Here is a 23,072-nt window from a genome sequence, read left to right as displayed (position 1 = left end):
TTGCCGGATGATTGCCATTGCAGAGCAGGCAGCGATGGGTTTTTTGCCTAGCAGATGGAGTAATGATCGGCCAGTGGAGCCTCGTAGCCTGGTGGATAGCGCGCAGGACTCGTGATTCTGTGGCGCGGGTTCGATTCCCGCACGAGGAGAAGCAAATGGGCAAAGTTTCTTTCACCCTGAATGCCCCTGTTACCTAGCAGTAAATAGGTACCTGGATGTTAGTCAGCTGTCACGGGCTGCTTCCTGGGGGTGGAGGCCTGGTCGAGGACCGGGCCGCGGGGACACTAAAGCCCCGAAATCATCTCAAGATAACCTCAAGATGATGGTTCAGGGCGCACAGGCTGCACTTCTGGACGGGGTGGTGACACTTGTTGGTAGGGTGGGAGAGCTCGTAGCACTTGAAGCACTGTTGGAACTCGAGATATCGTTCCCTTTTTACTTGGTGGGGTGGTTATCTTGACGCCGAAGCAGTAGAGACCTTGTGTGGCAGCCTGGGTGGCCGCAGCTAAGGAGGAGAAAGATATCTTCATTGTTGCTTTATCAGCGCTAGGATACCCAACGCAGAATACCCGCTGATTCGGGTTTTCACCCACGATATCGGTAATGATATCCTCATCTTTTCGGCCAGTGATCCATCGGCTGGTCCATTTAAGTGTGATTTTGTGCAACATTTTGGCTTAAATCTACAATAACGTTTTTTGATATATTTGTAAATATATCATGTAAATATATATGTAAATAAGGCCAAGTCAACTTCTTGTACATATATACGCTATAATAACAATTAATTACGTACTTCTGCTGAACAAATTGGGTATATTGTCTGTCGTTTTCTAGTTGCCGTTTGCTCTTTTTTATCATAAGTAGGACAGAGATAAGTAAACTTAATACTGTATCGATGTTTTATTCATACAGAAATCACAATAGCGTGATGTATCAAATGAACAAATTCACAAGGGCCGTGATGAGGGTTCGAACCTATGGCATGGATGTTCCCAAACCCGCTCTAGTCAACTGTACCACCACATGGTAAAAGAATTGTAACTTTTTCACAGTAAATTAAATAATAGGTTCGAACCCCCTCATGAAGCCCCTTGTGGATTTGTTCATCAATGTTTTACTCATATATCTAAAGGCAATGTCAAGACTCTCACACATGTAAAAATAAATCGGCTTTGTAAACATTACATAAGTATAAATAAGGATATATTACATCTGTTTAACTTAGACAAGTTTATAAATTAACATTACAAATAATTCCTTATGCATTTAGTAACAAAATATCATGTACTCGTATGTTCCTGGATGGATGCACTGTCAAGAGATTCCATGAGTCTTAAGATCAATATATTCAAATAAAATTAAATAATAAATGTTGTAATGCAGACTTATTAATTATTCAGAACATTTACAGAATTGAGTACTGTGCCATAAGCATCTATACGATATAGGAGGGCTTGTATAGTTTCAGACTAGAGAATCCTGCAAACTTGACCAGTTAGCTTATTAAATACTAAAATACAACAAAATACAAAATATCTATTATTTTTTACCATAGCTGAATTGTCTGCATTTCTTCGGACAGGAGAGAGGCTATATTAGACCGGGCTGGTGCGATATATTTAAAACTAGGCCTACACTAGTACCCAATGTAGGTAGGTCTATATACTAGATCAGGGTATGGCGGGGTGTATTAAGGCTAGGCTTACCCTAAACCCAAGTGTAAAAATGCTACAGTAGACCCGTGAAAAGTTTGTAGTAATGATTGGAGATCAAAAGTAAGCTTAACATCACATATATATATAAATAGTAAGCTGAATTTGGAAAGGAAATTACAGCATGTCATGGCAGGTACAATGTTCAATGCTTGTAATACGCTACTCATATCTAGCTTTGAAGTAAGATAAGGTGCTGCTTGGTTCAGGTCTTCACGACCACTAAATAAATATACATGAACGTTAAAAGATAAATAAATATTTTTCACATTAGAGGTTATTTGACATATGTAGAGAATACGTCACACTAATGTGACAGAGAATGCGTCATACTAACGTGACAGAGAATACGTCACACTAACGTGACAGAGAATACGTCACACTAACGTGACAGAGAATACGTCACACTAACGTGACAGAATACGTCACATTAACGTGACAGAGAATACATCACACGTAGCCGAGAATAGATCACAATAACGTAGCTGCAGCAAATAACGCGACACACATACAGTACTGTATATAAAATTCAATAAAAGTGACGAATCCTCGGTCCCACTTCGACCCTGATCAAATGGTTAGGCCTTGATAAGCGTCCAGAGCCAGATTCACGAAGCAGTTACGCAAGCACTTACGAACGTGTACATCTTTCCTCAATCTTTGGCGGCTTTTTTTTTACAATTATTAAACAGTGAATGAGCTCCGAAGCACCAGGAGGCTGTTCATAACAATAACAACAGTTGATTGGGAAGTTTTCATGGTTGTAAACTGTTTAATAAATGTAAGCAAAGCCGTCCAAGATTGAGGAAAGATGTACGCGATCGTAAGTACTTAAGTAACTGCTTCGTGAATCTGACCCCAGGACGGACGGAAAGATCTGCACTTTGTTCATGTGTGGGTTGGGTTATATTAGTTTAACCTATGACGGGTTATCTTTAGACAAATACAAATATGACTAAATTTTATGAAGTATTTCTTAGTTTACAAATATTTTAATAAATATGTATTAAATACATGCATGGAGAATGACTAGATATGCATTTAGGAATTGGAGATATTGAGCTGTTTTTAGTAGACTGGTGCAAGCATTTATCCAGTAAATGCTTGCCAGCGCGCCACTGTCTTCAGTGAAGGATAACAGAGAAGCTGTAATCACTTGCAGAGCTTGTGAAGCAAGGGCTGGAGTGTGTGTGTAATTACCTAAGTGTAATTACCTAAATTATTACCAATTAGTGTGTGACCATGCATGCTATTGACTTCCTCCACCAGATGCAGCTCTTATCCCCCCCCATAGTTCTTCTTGTATTTTATCCTTGTTAATACAAATATCGATTTGCTGTCGACTAGGAAGAACTTGATGATCCTTGTATCTTGTGGTTGTTTGATCTTGTAACGTCTTGACACCAGGTGGGATCCAGGTAAGCTTGCTCAATTTCATTTTGTCCTACAAAAGTTTCCTAAAAGGAATATCAGGAAAAAAAGTTCAGAATTCCGAAGTGTGTGCGCCGGCATTTTTATATATAAATAAAGTTGATAATATTTAAGATTTATAAGCACCTGTTTTTAATTTATCATTATTCAGTGTTCTGTAAGACTAATCAAATTACTAGCCAGAAACAAACTAGGCTTTGGGAAGCGTCTTATCGTGTATAGCGATGATAATACTAGATAGGAAAGTGTTGTATGGTATACTCACTTGTGTATGAGGAAGCTTTATGTGCCCCTGACGAAGGCTGCAAGGGCTTGGTACTTGTCCACGGGCAGGAAAAGGTCGGATACACATGACGTGAACATCGAGGATTTGAAACAGCCTTTTCTGTTAATGGAAATTAACATCTACATTAACCTTTGGTAATGGCAGAGATGCACGAATTTGACAGAAACTGTTAATTTATGTACAAATAATTTTTTTTTTCAATGAACACTATTCCCGCAACTTATTAAAGATGAAGTGACAGCGTATGTTTTGTGTTCATTTGATATAACTTTGGTACTTTGACGTTTACTATAAATTATTCAGTATATAAACTACTATTAACAAAATAGTTACACATAATAAACATAATGTCACATAATAAACTGCATTTGAATGGAATATTTAGTACCTGCATTCCGTTTCTACTCCAGGTTTCCGGAAAAGATTCTGACAATCCTCACAAGCGAGGTTCAACTTGGCCCAGATTTTTCGGTCGTAGTAACCTTTACATTCAGGATCGAAGACGGCCCTTTTCCTGATGCTGTGGTACAAGGGCGTGCTCAGTGGACCGTGGTCCTCGGGCAGGTCGCTGGCGTGGGACAACGCCGGCGAGGTCGTCTGCGGGAGTACTTGAAGGTCCTCAGATGAGAGAGAACGACCATAGCATGATGATATTACCACGACCACCACCACCATCACTGATGACCAAACCTGTAACGAAAGTGCGACGTTAGCAGCTTTTGTACAAGTACATAGAAGAAAGTAAAAATGATTGCCTATATTCAATGAATAGTTACATGTTGAGTACAATAATGGAGATAAGTTAACTCGCGATCAGGGTATAAGATCACCCAAACTTCATTTATAGCTGGAATTCCGATAAAAAAAAAACAATCTATGTATGTGAGGGTGTCGGAGTGGGATAGTAATGTGTTATTTAGCCCTCTGTGATTAGGGGGCATCTGCTATTTCAGATGTGATAACTTATGTGTCATCGACAATTGTTGGAAGCTTAGCCGCCGGAAATTCTACCGTGACAGGTGGACAGGACGTCGAAATTATACAGTATTTCAATCATTTTTGTTCCCCGGGAAAGGTCCTGTAATGTGGCGGTTTCCAATGACTAGGCTACGTTAATTATTTGTGAAGGCCACGCGTTCTGAAGGTATACAAGTAGGCTAATTAATTAAATATACTCTGAGTATATTTAAAGGAACTATGCACAAATATTGAGGGTATGCTTATATACGAAGAGGTAGTTTTGCTCGGCATTGACAGGAGAGAGGGAGAGAATGAAAAGGAAAGTGGAGAGAAGTTCACATACATGTTGCCACAGGACCCACCAAGGGTCATGGACTTGTGCCCACGAATGGGAAGCCCCAAGACTTACCCGCCCTCGACAGGAAGCTAGGTAAGAAAATTTCAAAAACTTCTCTCCTCAGGCAGAATTCCGCTGCCAGCATCACTTGTAACTACCTCATACAGTGTACCACCCAGTTTTTACCCTCGGTTACTAGCAAACTTGATAAGGCCAAACTGTTAGTATAATAATAATAATTAAGTTTTAATAGCGCAGTTTCTCCAACAGCCTGACACTAATAGCAGTTCACCTTTCTCAACTCACCCCACCGATATCATTGGAACTGCTGGGCATCTTAGCGATCTTTAAAATATTACCCAAGACACTAATTACCGCATCATAAATATTATACTGTATAGGGCGCTATTTTTCATGACATTTCCCATCAGGATTCAATTAATCAAAATTCCTTTGTTTCATTGATTGTTGGCGTTATTACCTTTGTTTCAGGAATCCCAGAAAAGCCTCTCTTGGATTGGAGTAACGATGTTTCATAGTGAGAGCAATGAGGCTAACTTAAAGTCTTAATTACTGACTCCCTTCTATGTGTTACGTTGGAAATAAAATACTGTACGAGATTTGTAATCAAAGGTACCACTTAATCGTGTACAGTGTAATTCAGAGTCGTCACACTGTGACAACCAGGACACAATGTAATTCAGAGCCGCCACACCGTGACACTAAAAATTATCTCAAAACCCGCAGCCCATAATATCAAGGACACGAGGAAATTGAACAAAGGCGTTTCACACAACTTATTTTCTAATTGTTTAGATTTTATATATATCACTAAGTTAGGCACGAATAGGTTAGATTTGGTTTAATGCAAGCAAAAATGTATCTTATGCACGACGTGACTTGTATCCACCTGAAGGTCTTAACTCTGAAGAGGTGTTACTAAGGTTTCGCAATGTATTCAGTTTCAACCACGGACACAGCCAACCCATGAGCTCTCGCTAGGCTATTGTCTCCCTCTTCATTGTTGTCTAGTTCCCGCTTCACACACACACCCACCCCGCCCACACAAACACACGCAGACCCCCGCCCACACACACGCAGACCCGCGCCCACACACACTCCACTGGACCTATTAATGCGCGGGTGCATGTACAGTATTAGATTACCATCGCCGGAAATATATTATTCTCGTACCCGTTTCAAGATATCATATCGGACGTAATCAGAAGAAGCCCGGAAGTACGCTTAGTTCCTTCCTGGTCGTCTCTCTCGCTCTTATTTTTCTAACCCTGAACTTCAAGTGAACGGTATATACTCCTCACCTTATCGCTGTTAGAGTATTTCCATATATGGGAAAATATAACGCGCCCACTCCATTCTAAGCTCACAACACGGATATAATGATATTTTTGTAAGACTTACAATGTATCCTTTACCGCAGGAAATGGTCTGTTAAGCTATCCGAGATTATATATATAGAAATGTTACGTGCATCTGGAACCATGTTACGTGCATCTGGAACCATATTTCTTGGTTTGCGAGGCAGTGTTCCTGCCCACTGTTGCTAGACCAGCAGTTGTACCACAGTTTTCCTGCTTGGCATAGATTAGTAGTCGTACCACAGTGTTCCCGCAGGGTATTCACCCCCCTACAGGGTGCTCATATGGGTGACCTGCTAGCTGCCTCAGCTATCCTTTACCAGGGACCGCTGAATCACCACCCACAAAACAGCTGTGGACGCGGTTTCGACAGAAGTCATGGCCGCATTCCGTAACGTGAGCACGGGTGTCCCTGAGATGTGTGCGTGTGCGCACACATGTGCATATGTTTCCCCAAGAGATGTGCACACGTTAACTGGGAGATGTGCGCGCGTTCACTGAAAGATGTGTACACGGTCACCAAGAGAGATATGTACACAATTATTTAGTGATGTATATTTAAAAAAAGAGACGCGTGGTTAATGAGATCACCAAAGGCAGGAATGACAGTGATGTGCACGCAATGTGTAGACATGTGTACGCTCTCACAGTGATGTGCACACGTCTCCACCTGTGCGGGGGCCCCTGTGTGTGTGTGTGTGTGTGTGCGTGTAAGTGTATAGAGGAAGCGGAAGGGTGACACTGGAAAACGTCAGGAAAGTGTGGATAGTTCCGGCTGGCACTGGATAGCCTCACTAACCTGCCGAACAACCACTCGCTCTTACTTACCATACTCTGTGACATTGTTGCTGTCTTGACTGGACTGGTTGCTGGGATCGTAGGCTGGCACTGTATGTCTACCTGGTAGACTGGGACTGGCTGTTTAGCTTGTAAGCTGGCACTGAATGTCTAGCTGGTAGATTGGTGCTGGCTGGTTTAGCTTGTAAGCTGGCACTGGCTGTTTAGCTGTAGGCTGGCACTGGCTGTTTATCTCGTAAGGTGGCACTGTATGTCTAGTAGGTAGATTGGAATAGGATGCCTCAGCGGTACTGGGAGTCTGGCTGGAAGAGAGGAAGTTGTTCAGCTGGTGAAGGCTGCGCGTCAACTGATTAAACTGCCTCACCGCCATGTATATATATACCCACAGATTGCCTCCCGGGAATTATCCAGTCTTTTTTTTATTTTGTAACCGAGACATATACAAAATGTTAATACAATTTGTGAATAATAATTTGTTATTTTGAAGTTGACAATTACTGCATGTGTTTGAGCTTCGCAAAAAAAAAAAATAAGGTAAGGCAATTCACACAAGCCACTCTTCCTTCACAAGCCTCAGTCATCATCCAGCAGTTGGAGGGGAAGGACACGTGTCTCAGACTCGCTACATCTCACTCTCTCGCTCTCTTATATGGTGTTTTCTCTTATCAAGATAACAATTAAATAAGGCACATCATGAGCACAAGTGATTACGATTTCAAGAGCAAAACGTTACATTTACCAGTGACAGAAATATGTAATCTTAGGTAAATAGTGCACCTTGGAAGACACCTTAAGGCATCAAGTTATTGTTAAGAATTTGGATCGACCTCTGAAATACTTTTAGATTTCCAAGTCTTGGTGTGGATAGTTTATGTGGCGAGGTGAATGTTACCTTAGAAACGCTAAACCACGAACATTCATGCGAATTAGGAGTGAGTAATTATGTAAACAGTGATTGTGTGTACATATACTGTGATAGTATTATATTTTGTTATATATCAACGATATTCTTACTACATAATGTCACATCTGACAGGCTCTGGCAAGAAACACACACACACACACACACACACACACACACACACACACACACACACACACACACACACACACACACACACACACACACACACACACACAATCCCGGAGTATGCGGTCCCAGCATGGAGTCCATACCTTGTCAAGCATAAGACAAAACTGGAGAAAGTTCAGAGGTATTCAACTAGAATAGTCCCAGAACTAAGAGGCGTGAGTTATGAGAAAAGGCTGCGTGAATTGCATCTCACGTCGCTGGAAGACAATAGCTCCGGGAGACATGATCACCACATACAAAATTCCCAGGGGGAATTAACAGGATAGATAAGGAAGGATTATTTAACACGGCAGGTACTCTCACAAGGAAACACAGGTGGAAGCTGAGCACCGAAATGAGTCAGAGGCATTATAAATTACTTTTTTAGTGTCTAAGTACTTAATAAATGAAATGCATTAGAAAGTGATGTGGTGAGAACCCAATAAGCTCAGGAACCTGTACACCATTAGATTGACAGTTGAGAGGCTGACAAATGACATATTCAGCAAGACAAGAATTGTAACAGGAATCGACAACATTGACAAAGAAGAATTCTTTAAACCTGCATCTTCAGGAACAAGATATCATAGATTCAAGCTAAGGAAACAAAGGTGCAGAAAAACATCAGAAAAATATATTTTTCAAGGAGATTGTTAGACGGTTGGAACAAGCTGGCTGTGTGTACACCGTCTCTGTTTTGTGTACAGTTATTTTCCTCAGCTTCCGTCCTTTCTTGAGAACCAATTCAAGAAACGTCCCGAGAGGTAGTGGGTGGCAAGTCATCGACGTAGGCATCTCTCACCAGAGTACATTTACATCAGGAAAGAGTGAACACCTCACGAGAGTGAACACCTCACGAGAGTGAACACCTCACGAGAGTGAACATCTCACGAGAGTGAACATCTCACGAGAGTGTTCACCTCACCAGTGTTGGAGGACACTAAAAGTGAGACTTAGTGAAGCCATCGTCAGGATGGAGAACGGGTCCCTCACAGGATGGGTATGAGGTGCACAATAAACTAGCCGCTGGTGGGTATGGGGTGCACAATAAACTAGCCACCGGTGGGTATAGGGTGCACAATAAACTAGCCACCGGTGGGTATGGGGTGCACAATAAACTAGCCACCGGTGGGTATGGGGTGCACAATAAACTAGCCGCCGGTGGGTATGGGGTGCACAATAAACTAGCCACCGGTGGGTATAGGGTGCACAATAAACTAGCCACCGGTGGGTATGGGGTGCACAATAAACTAGCCACCGGTGGGTATAGGGTGCACAATAAACTAGCCACCGGTGGGTATGGGGTGCACAATAAACTAGCCACCGGTGGGTATGGGGTGCACAATAAACTAGCCACCGGTGGGTATGGGGTGCACAATAAACTAGCCACCGGTGGGTATGGGGTGCACAATAAACTAGCCGCCGGTGGGTATAGGGTGCACAATAAACTAGCCGCCGGTTTGTAGGTTAGATAACACCACATAGACGGTTGAGAGGCGGGACCAAAGAGCCAAAGCTCAACCCCCGCAAGTACATATCTTTGCTTACACTGTACTCATGTACACACACCTAGAGCCAGTCCGGTGTGTGTGTGAAGAGTTCAATATGTACTCTTCTGGCGTACATATGCGTATATGAACCTTCACGGCCATGTGTAATCTGTGAGTACTGATGTCTATTTTCTGGGCTCTAATATCCTGGAAATAGCACTGTGCATGCTTATATCCTCAGCGTATCACTGACGATGCATTTCCTGTGATAGCAGGATGGTCTTCTCTCAGTTAGCAACCACACTGACAAGTGAAGGGACGACGACGTTTCGGTCCGTCCTGGACCACATTCTCAAGTCACAATGGACTTGAGAATGGTCCAGGACGGACCGAAACGTCGTCGTCTCGTCTTCTGGTGTGTGGTTCAGTTCTCATAGATAGATGTTGATCTGTAGCAGTACTCACCTAGTTGTGCTTGCGGGGGTTGAGCTCTGGCTCTTTGGTCCCGCCTCTCAACTGTCAGTCAACTGGTGTACAGATTCCTGAGCCTACTGGGCTCTATCATATCTACATATGAAACTGTGTATGGAGTCAGCCTCCACCACATCACTGCCTAACGTATTCCATTTACTAACTAATCTGACACTGAAAAAGTGTCTTAGCATTTACGGTTATGTGCAGTCCACTTCCCCTGATGGCGGAAAACTATTATTCTTAACAACAGACAAACACATTGTTGCGCATATGTAGGCGAGACCCCACCTTCGCTCCAGGGAGGGGAACGCCGGGCCTCCCCCACCCCGGCACACGTGTGTAACCCACACCTGTTGGTCAGGAATAAGCGTTCCTGCGCCTAGATGAACGAAGGGTGGACTCTTGTTTCACGGGTGAACCTTCTTGCACACACACATAAGCCACCACCACACTGGCGCCATCCTTGCCGGCTCAGTAATCTTCATTATGTCATTTCATCCCAGACACTCTCCGTTTACCCTCATCCTTTACTTTTTAAATTTCCTATACTACTTTTTCCTCCTTCTTGGTCAAAAATATGTGTAAGGCAAACCGTTGATACTATTAGTACCAAGGTTACAGGGTATAATTAATAAGTTTCGCCAACATTAACGTCACTATTTGCCGGTCATAACTGGTTACGGCTAAAGCGGTCTATGGCCCAAGGTGTTCAGCCTCCTCCAGATCCAACGTAAACAATGACGACAGGAGTTTAGACCTGTTTTTGTACTTACTGTTTCAGAAGTTTACACTGAACTCAATAAGAAACTCCAGGAGGTCTTCATAGAGATAAGAGAGGGAATATCTAACCAGACACCACTAGAGGAGTCTGTGATTACCAGTGGGGAGGTGAGAAAGCATCTGTTAGAGTTGGATGTGACAAAGGCTATAGGCCCGGACGGAATCTCACCATGGATACTAAAGGAAGGAGCAGAAGCACTGTGCCTGCCACTCTCCATGGAGTACAACAAATTACTGGTAAGAAGTGAACTGCCAAAAAATCTGGAAGACGGCTAATGTAGTCTCGATATTCAAGAAGGGTGATAGACAGGAGGCACTGAACTACAGACCAGTGTCCCTAACTTGCATGCCATGCAAGATGACGGAGAAGAGTGCGCGAAAAAAGCTGGTGGAACATCTGGAGCGAACGAACTTTGTAACGCAACAACAGCATGGATTCAGGGATGGCAAATCATACCTCACACAAATCAGGCAAGATGCTGGGCAGACGGCATATTTTTGGATTGCCAGAAAGTCTTTGACAGTACCACATAAGAGACTAGTGCACAAGCTAGAGATGCAGGCAGGAGTGAAATGGAAGGTACTCCACTGATTAAGGGAGTACTTAAGCAACAGAAGACAGCGAATCACTGTGAGGGGTGAGGTCTCGGAGTGGCGAGGCGTCACCAGTGGAGTCCCACAGGGACTTTTTGTATAAGTCCTTGGACCTATACTGTTTCTGATATATGTAAATGATCTCCCAGAGGGAATAGACTCGTTCCTCTCAATGTTTGCTGATGATGCAAAAATTATGAGGAGGATTAAGACAGAAGAAGATAGTATGAGACTACAAGATGACCTAGACAAACTGTAAGAATGGTCCAACAAATGGCTACTAAAGTTCAACCCAAGTAAATGTAAGGTAATGGAACTAGGCGGAGGAAATAGGAGACCAGACAGTGGATACTGAATGGGAGATGAAATCCTTCACAAATATGTTAAGAATTGCATATCGTGGTTGCCCAGAGCAGGGAGAATTACGCACAACAAGGGTTTATAACTTGGAGATTGATAGATTGATGAAGATTAAGCTACCCAAGATGTGGCACGGGCATGAATAACCCGTAAGTGGTAGATATTGGACTGAATGTGATCTTTGGTCGTGAATAACAGACTGGATGTACGATACTTATACACCCAATCCTCAGGAGCGTACGGTACAAACACTCTTCTCTTCTCTTCTTCTATTGTTTCCTTTCGGCAAAATAAGTGATTCATTGTTGGTTGAATTCTTGCACTAAAAAGCTTCGGCTTACACGATTGGGGTTCGCGGTTCGAGGCTCCTAGAACCCAGATGAATGGGATTGTTGCATGCACCTGCAGGTCCTGGCGTGCTGGGAAAGGAACACACCCATTGTTGACAATTGTGTGATTACGGAGAGGATGCCACCCTGTGACTCTACACAAGCATTACTAATGTTTTACCGTGAAATATTTTAACATTCAAATCAGGTTTATGTGTAACTGATCACATAAATAAAGTTCTTGAACTTGCGTATTCACCTCAGCACTGCTCACCATCACGTGCACCTCAGTGCTCACTCATCATTCAGAGAGCGCACTCACACACAACTCATTATCTGGTGACTCCTGTAACATCCACGTCAGGAACATCACAATCTCTATTGTTATCCTGCTATTCATACTGGTGTTCCGGACCTGCATGGGAGGCGCCCAGTGTTCTCGCTGATCCCAGCTCTGGTTTGTTCGAGCAGGTGATTCATGCCTCGGGTGTACAGGCTCCTTGTAGATTGATGTTGACCAGACCACACACGAGAAGGTGAAGGGATGACGACGTTTCGGTCCGTCCTGGACCATTCTTAAGTCGATTGTGTACATACTTTAACCACGTTATTGTGACTCATCGCCAGCACAGGCTCCTTGTAGCTCTATCATACATTTTGGCCATTTACGTCGTTACAATATTGTGAGAACATCGTTGATTAGGCAGAGAGTGCCAACTATGTCATTTAGAAAGCTAAAGCTAATCTTCAGAGTTCATTAATGTCATAACTATTTCCTTACACCGCGATATATTAACAATTCTCATATTTTCTTATAGTTACAGTTTTAGTGAGGGAGCTATAGTTTTGAATAATTATACTTTCTTACAAGCAACTTTTCAAGTTGCTTGACTATCTCAGTTGCCAGATTGTTGCCTCACAAACTTTCTGCCTGTTGTTGTTGTTTAAGATTCGCTACCTGGAACAAAAAAGTTCCAAGCAGCACGGGCTATGGTGAGCCCGTAGTGGACTTTCTGGCGTTTCTGTCAACACAAACCATGATTTGTTTTATGTCATAAAATATTTTTGTTTTCAATCTAGATATTGTGATAAGGCATAATAGAATAAAGTTGAAACTTTGTTTTTGTCTTTCAATTGTAACATCCACTACGATCAACATAATTGATTTTGAGTTTTTTGAATTTGAGTTTACTAGTGCAGGCTAGTAGACTACTAGCCTCGCATCTCATGCTCTCTCCAGATTCCATATATGACTAACCATCCTGTGAGATGGGGATATTAGATGAACTCATAGCTAGCCCTGGATCTATAAGCTATAATCCTTCATATATAATAGGGTAGCAGCACACTGATGTGTACACTGATTTTTGTGTGTTAAATATGGTTTAATTATGAATTAGGCTATCACCTGCTTCTGTAGACGGCTCAGTAGGTGGGATGTATATACCCCACATATACAGGCAACTATATTTTTTTTACCAAGGGTATTTGTCAGATAGCCTATAACACTAAATTCGTGTTATAAGAACAAATCCACAAGGGCCGTGACGAGGATTCGAACCTGCGTTCGAGAGCATCCCATATAATGCATTTATCAAAAGAAGGTAATTAATGTATACCATTTTTTCATCTTTGCATCAACTCTTTCAGTATGATAATCAGAATGAAACGAATCACTCCTGCCTTACGAATAAAGTCTAAATAAGTGAAGACCTTAAACTTTCCTGAGAGAATGTCGTTTTCCTAACTAGTTAACACTACTACTTACTAGGTCATCCAAGGACCCTCTGACCTCCGGTGATGAAACTGGCGAGACGTGAACTCTGACCAAACTCCAACCCGTCCTCGACTCAAGTCCATTCCATCCAGCGCTCGACCCCACAGACGCAGTCATAAATTTTAACATGCTGTTCATTCAAAACGTTAATTTTTTCAAATATAAATAAATATTATAATATATTATCATATTGTGCATATATTGGCATAGGTTAGGTTAGGTGTTTAGGTTCTGTTGGCGATTATTTGTATTTGTAGTACGTGGGTGAAGCATTTACAGCGTTGTGGTTCGAACAAAATTCGTCAGGTGAAGCACTTGTTCCGGAAGTGTTCGAACGAAATCAGTTGTGAGTCGTGTGTAAACCGTTTTTCATTCATAAACAGTTGGGGGGGTTGGCGGGTGGATGGAATTACTTTTGGATCTTTTGTTTGGAGGACGGGCTGTTACACACGACTGGTGATCCGAAGTTTGAGTCAGTGGTTCGAACCTTCGAAGTGTGCCGCGCCTAGACTTAGACACATAACATATTAAACAAAATAGAGGCAATTTAACCCGCTAAATCAGGGATATTAAACGCATTGGCTATTGAGTGCCAGATTTCGTATGGTTCTAAATGACGCAGACCTTGGCAAGCAAGATCCTCTCTCCAGGGGGCAAGAGTGAAGTTCTAGTTTAAAAAAAAAGAAAGAAAAATAATACTATTATTTATTTCCATGTATTACTACATTCTGATGCAATAATACAAGGCGATGATATAAGGGAACAATTGACTAAGCTGTAGCTGCGGTGCCATAGGCACACTCAGAGAACACTGTATAAACATCAGAGGTCCACGGTTGTTCAACACCCTCCCAGCAAGCATAAGAAATATTGCCGGAACAACCGTGGACATCTTCAAGAGGAAACTAGATTTATTCCTCCAAGGAGTGCCGGATCAGCCGGGCTGTGGTGGGTATGTGGGCCTGCGGGCCGCTCCAAGCAACAGCCTGGTGGACCAAACTCTCACAAGTCAAGCCTGGCCTCGGGCTGGGCTTGGGGAGTAGAAGAACTCCCAGAACCCCATCAACCAGGTATCAACCAGTTATCTAGCAGCAGCCTTGAGAATAGGCTTCAGGTGTGCATCAGTATGCTAAGAGCCAAGCCCAGAGTATGTAATGTTAGTTACACAATTGAAATGTTAAGACGTGTTTCCAAACGTGGACATAATCTTTAAGGCAAAGCACTTAATCCTGAGATAACCTGATGCCACCTTGATAAAATGTCTCAACCTTATTCCATGATTTGGAGATCTTACTGTAACTTTTCTGTGTGGGAGTCAGAGTAATACTCAGATGTGTACACAGGAATCCCATTATCGTGATGTATCAATGAACAAATCCACAGGAGCCGTCATGAGGGTTCGAACCTATGCGGTGGGTGTTCCCAGACGCGCTCTAGTCAACTGTACCACGACATGGTCAAAAGAACTGCAACCTGGAGTGCTTCTGCTCCCACAACTAGAGTGCGTCTTGGGAACCCCCAGTGCATAAGTTCGAACCCTCATCAAGGCTGCTGTGCATTTGTACTAACATGTGTCCTGTAGCAGCTTGCATGACTCGCCTGCAAGTTGCAATTAAAAGAAATTTGGAGTTTCATCTCTAAGGCTTAAATGGAGTTCAAATCATTTAAGTAAATTATTGTATCTGTGAGTTCAGACAATTTAGGCGTCCTGGGATAATCAGTATTAAAGCCAGATTTTGAACGCTTTCATTATCTTTCAGTTCATAAGTCTGCATAAGACTTGGTGCTTGTGTAAAGTCTGCTGTCTTTAAGACGTCTCCCACGACAGTATCAAATGTTAATGTTTTACTGTACAACATTTCTAAGCATAATGGAAATTGAGAAGTTTATGTTGTCGTTCACAATTTAATAGTTCTCCGTCCAAGTGGTTGGGCACCATTCCTTCCCCCCCGTCCCAGCCCTAATCCTTATCCTGACCCCTTCCAAGTGCTATATAGTCGTAATGGCTTGGTGCTTTCCCCCTGATAGTTCCCTAGTTCCCTCAATCTAGAACCCACACCAGCTTTTCTGCTCAAGATATTCATCAAGATATTTCTACTCATCATTCGCGGCTCTTCATTGTAGCCAGACTCACTTGCAAACGCCCAACTTGACAATCATTTCTACCAAACTCATCAAGTATTCATCATAATTATTTTAGTAATATAAATTCCACAATCTCTTCTGTTTCCTTCACTTTCATCAACCTGTCTAAAAATTGCAAGCTGTGCAACATTACTTCCATTAATTGCAATAGAAAATACAGTAAAGGTCTTTGCTTAGCAACAATTGTCGTAATAAAATTTCCACATAACCAGAGTTTTCTCAAAGGTTCCGGTTAACGCAAGATAACGAGGAGATAAAGCATGAAAGTTATGCTCGACTGACGCAAAATCAACGTTATCACCGTTGATCCATTATTGCAATAATGAATCAGCTCTCCTAATCAATGATTGAACCAGCCCTCCTAATCAATGAATGAATCAACTCTCCTAATCAGTGAATGAACCAACTCTTCCCCCCCCCCTCCCCAGATGCCCCCTGGGGAGGAGAGAGAGAGAGAGAGAGAGAGAGAGAGAGAGAGAGAGAGAGAGAGAGAGAGAGAGAGAGAGAGAGTGTGTAAATGTTGTCATAAGTGGAACAGGAAAATCTAGAGGTCATTCTTAGTGGAAGTGGAGGAAAATGCATGATGGGGGTCATATAGATGAAGTTACTATACGCCTTAAGTTGTGTTTATTCTGCAAAATTCTATGTCGTTATAACATGGTTTCAAATAACTAGTTTCACAAGGTTGTTATTTGCTTAGCTACATGAATTATGGGGTTCTGTTGCTGAGTCTATTGTGTGCATGTGTAACCCCTTTCCACCGCCGCCCATGGGGGTGGGTATAGGGTGTATAATAAATGACTAAAGTAAGTAGTGTGGAAGTAATTAGCGGTACAATTGCTCTGCGCGTCCAGCACGTTCATGTTGGACTCGTGGATTAACAATGAGCAATAACTATGATGTTGTTATAGATTCAGCTACTCGGAACAAGTTCCAAGTAGCACGGACTATGGTGATCCCGTACTGGACTTACCTGGCGCAGGAGCGGGGCTGTGTGGGTGCAATAACCAATCAGTATTCCATTCAAATATCTCGTATGATCGTAATTCTCTCCAAGTAGCATTTCTGACATCACCAACAGCCTCGGAGATGAGGAGCTTGTAATGTTCCTTATGATTGTCTAAGCAGGGGGGAATTTTTCAGGAGGCGCTAGTTCTTGGGTTCCGCCTGGCCACGAAGATTCCTCCAGGTCCAGTAGGTGTTGAGGTGTTGACCCGTCCTCCTTGGATTCTGGTTATCTTAATAACCAGATATATAGTCAACTGTAAACCACGTCTGGCCGTACACTTCATGCTCACCTTGGGCCAAATTCATCTTTTCTCAATCTTTGACGGCTTTGTTTACAATTATTAAACAGTCAATGAGCTCCGAAGCACCAGGAGGCTGTTTATTACAATAACAACAGTTGATTGGCAAGTTTTCATGCTTGTAAACTGTTTAATAACTGTAGCCAAAGTTGTCAAAAATTGAGGAAAGATGTACACGTTCGTAAGTACTTGCGTAACTGCTTCGTGAATCTGGCCCCAGGTTCGTAAGTGCTTGCTTCGTGAATCTGGCCCCACTGTATCCTTCATACTTGCGACATCGACGTACTGGCACTATTAAAAATTCTTTGCGGATTATTCTTCTAAAAAATCACCAACGTCGACGGCCATCGCATCGAATGGAATGTCGCAGATGTGACCGTTCTCTCGAATTGTCACTTTGTAAACAACACAACTGGATTTCCTAACCAGAGACGTTCGAACTCACGTAACCTCTGGAGGTCAATATATGTGAAACGTCTATATTACGGCGTACTGGTTTCTAGCATCACGTTGCAATTTTCACGAATTGGTCGATTATGTAAACAAATGCGGCGCGTTAGGTCGGACAACGGGTCCTACCGCAAGAAGAGTGACACGTCGGCATGAATCCAACTCTGCTATCCTCCTCCTCCTCTGCCATCACACTACTCATGGGGCCCCGCCTCAACTTGCCACAAACATTATTTATCACGTTTCCTTCCCCCCCCCCCCATCCTTTTTTTTTTGTTGTTCACGCGATATCCCGCTAGGTTTCCATGAGTTTTGATTGGACGGGAACAATTTGTTATTGTCCCATTGGATCGCACGCGTCGGTTCCCGCCTCACACGTCACAGGGTTGTTGATTGAACCAATTGCCGCGTAACGTGGTGGAGGTGGGGTCCCTCGATTGTTTCAAGCGTGGTTTGGACATGTATATGAGTGGGATTGGGTGGTTATAAATAGGAGCTGCCTCGTATTGGCCAACAGGCCTTCTGCAGTTACCTTTGTTCTTATGTCACTCAGGGCACAGACAGCTTTCTCCAGTCGCTGCCCTTCATGCTAACAACAACGACATCTCACTCATCTTACTTGTCCATTGTCGTCACACTCTTGCCATGAATTGTTAATGACATTTCGTGTCACTAAGGTTGGTGCAGGTCGGCGTTCAATCCCCGACCGTCCAAGGGGTTGGGGATTGTCGTCCCTTCACCTTCTAGTGTGTGGTGTGGTCAACATAATATAGCCACGTTATTGTGACTCATCACCTGCAGTTGGGCACTATTCCTTTCCCACCGTCCCATCCCAAATCCTTATCCTGACCCCTTCCATGGGCTATATAGTCCTAATGGCTTGGCGCTTTCCCCCTGATTGTTCCTTCCCTCTCTCCTGGAAGTAGGTTATCGTGAGATGATTTCGGGGTTTAGCGCCCCGCGGCCCGGTCCTTGACCAGGCCTTCTTTTTGTTACACACTCTCAGGAAGCAGTCCGTAGCAGCTGTCTAACTCCCAGGTACCTAATTACTGCTAGGTAAACAGGGGCATCAGGGTGAAAGAAACTCTGCCCATTTGTTTCCGCCTCCACCGGGGATCGAACCCGGAACCTCGGGATTACGAATCCGAAGCGCTGTTCGCCCCCCAGCTGTCAGGGGGACAGCTGACAACTTTAACATCGTATCGGATGTGAACACAAGCCTATTGATATCTGGTGATGTCACAAACTGTTTCATACCCATTGATATCTGGTGATGTCACAAACTGTTTCATACCCATTGATATCTGGTGATGTCACAAGCCGTCTCATACCTATTAATAACTGGTAACTTTCGTCACAGACCCTCTAATACCTACTGGTATCTGATGCATTAAATATCTTGTTTTATATTCTAGTTCACTATTTCCTCCTGCCACTGTCGATGGAGGTGGCTTCCACAACTTCATCTTTCAGTCCACGCGTTGACCTCTCCACATACAAGTATATGTTGTCAAAGAATGTGCCTCTGTGAGTGTTTAGCCTCATCAAAATGTTTTTTTTATGGAGAATTAACTTAATCGTTTGGGGGGTCCACTTTTAACTATTACTCAATGTTGCTTGTGCAATATTTACATCTGAGGCCCACTTGCTATACCCCTTAGACTTCAGAGGTTCCTTCTGATATATCTCTCTGGCTCTGTTGTGAAGTCTGTCCCACTCCTTGTGAGGCCCTCAATCTGGCCCCCACCTCTTCTGCGGCTTTCATTGTAGTCTCAGTATGACCCCTCGTCCCACCACTTGAGCGAATTTCATATTGGTCTCTGCCCGTTGTCCTGGCCCCACCTGCTTCTTTGACCCTCATCCTGGTCCCACCCCCTTCGGTGGCCCCCCTTCATCTTGGGCCCAGCTATCGTCCTCATCCCACCCACTTGGATGACCAGCCCATCCCACCACCTCCTCACGGACATGCTTAGTTGGAAGAGGAAAAAAACCCTAGGCTGCTCCCTTTCCGTTCGGGTTAAATTGTAAGTGTTGCTCCTGAGGCTCGCCATGTAACTTTCTTACATGGTTCAAGGGGTGGCCCGCCCTGTTCTGGGACGATGTGGGAGTGGCTTGCGTGGGCTGAAGGGTTGAACGGGTCAAAGGGAGGCATCTAGGATATGAATTAGAGGCTGGATAAAGCCATATGGGAACCTAGTACTGCTCGTCCGTGTCTGAAACATCAGTGAAATATTGGGGAGATTTACTTTTACTTGGGAGGAAAGGGGATTAAGCTTCTGGAGGAGTTGTTGTTGCTGTTTTAGATTCAGCTTCTCTGAACAAAAAGTTCCAAGTAGCACCGGCTATGGTGAGCCCGTCGTATTCACCTGGCACAGATGTGCCGGTTGGGAAGGGTTGTTGTTGTTGTTGTTTTAGATTTAGCTACTCAGAACGAAATGTCCATGTAGCACGGGTTATGGTGAGCCCGTAATTGAGTTCGGTTATTCGCGATAATCTTGTTACTGTGATATTTGGGTCAAAGTATTAAATGGAGGTGGGGTTTCCTCCTTTTTCCCTGTTTCTTTTTCGCTTGTTTTAGTGCACTGTTGGGAGGAGAGTTTGGTGTTGTTATCTAGAACGAGGTGAAGGGAAGGGGATGGGAAGGACATGATGGATAATGATGGGAGGGAGGAAGAATAGGGAGAAGGTGCGCCCGTATAGCCTAGTGCCAAGTGTGAGGGAAGGGAGTGTCTTCTATACTCTTTAGGAGTAGATTAGTTCAGGCGTCTTGCCTTCGGGCCAGCAATATTTATCAATAAACTGCAACTCAGTATAAACTGATTAAGTGTTAGTTCAACGAATCCCTCAAGGGAGAGCAAAATCCTGTATTCTGAAATATCAAAAACAAACTGGCCGTAGGAAACACACAAGCTGTAACGTTCCCAGCAGTTCTTTTCCTGCAGGTAAGTATTGGCGGGTGCTGGCGGTGCTGCTATGATGGCAAGGTTAAGGACAGGATAGGAGCTGGGATGGGAGGACGTAGTGAAGGAATTGAAATTGAAATTGAAATAAGTTTATTGAGGTAAAATACACACAAAGGGATAGAGTAGCTTAGGCTATTTCTACCCTCCTTTCCTCGGTACCAATTATGTTAACTCCTGGTGGGACAGCTTATACTTAATCATTTGAGGCGTGAGTTGGAGATCATTTTCACATCATGTGAGACAATTGTGAGGCCCAGATTATATTCGTGATCAAATCCACAAGGACCGTGACGAGGATTCGAACCTGCGTCCGGGATTTTGGACGCAGATTTATATTCGTGATTTTGGATTTTCATAAGGCCCTCCAGGTCGAAATCTGAGGCGCCGCCTAAACAGCTGTCATCAAACAACTAGATATTGAGCGGAAATGACAGATTTTAGTGATTATATTAAAAATTAGGAATCCCAAAAACCAGAGACATAGGGGATAACCTATTGGACATCTTCACATGAGTTTATATAATATTCATCAAAGAAAAGTCTTGATTCGATGACAGCATGATTTTATAAATGAATGAATTGGAGAGAGAAAAAAAAACATGAACAGTTTGGAGTCCAGCCTCCAAGAAGAGGGAAGGAATTATCAGGGGGGAAAGCGCCAAGCCATTACGACTATATAGCACTTGGAAGGGGTCAGGATAAGGATTTGGGATGGGACAAGGGGACGAAATGGTACCCAACCACTTGTGGACGGTCGGGGATTGAACGCCGACCTGCATGAAGCGTGACCGTCGCTGCATGCAATATCTAGTTTAACCAGAGTCTTCCTGCATCAACAGTGAACAAGTACATGTCAGTTGCACAAATTTCTTGACACGAACGTGGGCAGATCCAGTCTCCACATTAATCCTCTGGCATGTTCTCCACTTCCTGCCTGGCTATTTTTATCACAGCTTTGGTAATGGAGTATTGAAGGCAGTTGCCAACAGTGACAGGGCTGAGTCCTCAAATAACAATTTTGCTGAACAGCAAAACCTAATAGACAGGATCATTTTGTGATCGTTATAAGCTGTCCTCAACAGGAAACTTGTTCCTAGTCATTGTTCTTCAGCCATATTCACACACCAATTAAGAATTTGCGAATCAATACATATTGCACATTTGAAAAGGTAATGAAGACAAGTAATTTTCTAACACTTTTCCATTAGCTTAGACCATTCATTAAAGTATACTGGCATATTAACTTGAAGAATATGATGATTTTATATTAGTTTTATTATAGTGTTAATATCAGACATCACCTGGCAGGACAAGGTGACAAACAACAACGTCTTGGGGAGAGCAAGAATCACCAGCATGTACACAATGCTGAAACAGAGACGAATGCGCTGGCTCGGGCACGTTGTGCGAATGGGCGACGGCAGGATCCCCAAGGATCTCCTGTACGGAGAGCTGATGCAGGGAAAGCGTCCAGCAGGCAAGCCCCAGCTACGGTATAAAGACGTATGCAAGAGGGACCTGAAAGCCATGGACGTCGATCTTGCTATATGGGAGACACTGGCTGCAGACCGTTCAGCCTGGAGGCAGTCTGTTCAACGAGGTCTCTCCAAGTTCGAGGAGTCACTTGCCAAGAAATCGGAGGCAAAGAGACAGAGAAGGAAAGCCGGTAGCCATGAAGACAGACCAGAATCGGACTTCGTTTGTGCTCGGTGTGGGATGGACTGCCACTCTCGGATTGGCTTCATCAGTCACACCAGACGCTGCACCAGGATTGACAACTAGGGCGCAACTCCGTAGTCTCCCGAGACTGAAGGATGCCTACTATACTAGTGTTAATGAATATCATTTGCGATATGGGAACATAAACCCGCAGAGGCAGAGGTGTGTGAGGTCGAGGCGGGTCCTGTTGGAGGAGGAGGTATTGCTAGAGGGGAGGTCCTGTTGATGGGGGAGGTCCTGCCGGAGGAGGAGGTCCTGCTGGAGGAGGAGGTCCTATAAGGACTGGTGAATACATTACCAGGAATTAACCCCACACCTCGGCAGTTCCTGTAGCCTCATGCTATAGGAACTGCCATGGCGACCAGTGATATATGCTTTATTACGAAATCAACGTTCGTCACTGCTTTTAATTGCCTGGAAGTTCCCAGAGCAGCGCTTACCATGTAAGTCTACTTAACAGAGGCCAATTTGTAATACCAACCTTACATTAATTTATCTTAGAAATCCTAAAAATATTACGTTACGAAATTAAAATATTAGACTTGGTTAAGCTGTAATAGGCTACATCAATTTGGGTTAGGCTAAGTTGGTATGACACCCAATTTATACCTTTGGTATTGATAAGATCAAGGTATAAATTCGGACGATGATAAGATAATGGACAAAGGCTCTCGGACGATGATAAGATAATTTATCAGTAAGGCAA

The 23,072-nt window shown here is 43.4% G+C and overlaps 1 protein-coding gene across 1 annotated transcript in view; it reads right to left on the bottom strand.

The window, feature by feature from the left end:
• Window positions 1-888: 888 nt before the first annotated feature.
• LOC123771935 (molt-inhibiting hormone-like) overlaps window positions 889-23,072 on the bottom strand; it is a 30,787-nt gene continuing 8,603 nt past the window's right edge. The window contains exons 2-5 of the mRNA XM_045764761.2: window positions 6,937-7,208; window positions 3,821-4,122; window positions 3,412-3,531; window positions 889-3,172 (exon numbers count right to left, since the gene is read on the bottom strand). Of these exons, the coding sequence (XP_045620717.1) occupies window positions 3,429-3,531; window positions 3,821-4,122; window positions 6,937-6,951 (420 nt within the window). The 5' untranslated portion in view covers window positions 6,952-7,208 and the 3' untranslated portion in view covers window positions 889-3,172; window positions 3,412-3,428. The remainder of the gene's footprint in view (window positions 3,173-3,411; window positions 3,532-3,820; window positions 4,123-6,936; window positions 7,209-23,072) is intronic.

The sequence above is a fragment of the Procambarus clarkii genome, chromosome 14 (genome assembly GCF_040958095.1).
Source record: "Procambarus clarkii isolate CNS0578487 chromosome 14, FALCON_Pclarkii_2.0, whole genome shotgun sequence".
Taxonomy (NCBI): Eukaryota; Metazoa; Arthropoda; class Malacostraca; order Decapoda; family Cambaridae; genus Procambarus; species Procambarus clarkii.
The sequence above is the reverse complement of the archived record's forward strand: the minus strand, read 5'-3'. Positions and strand labels throughout refer to the sequence as shown.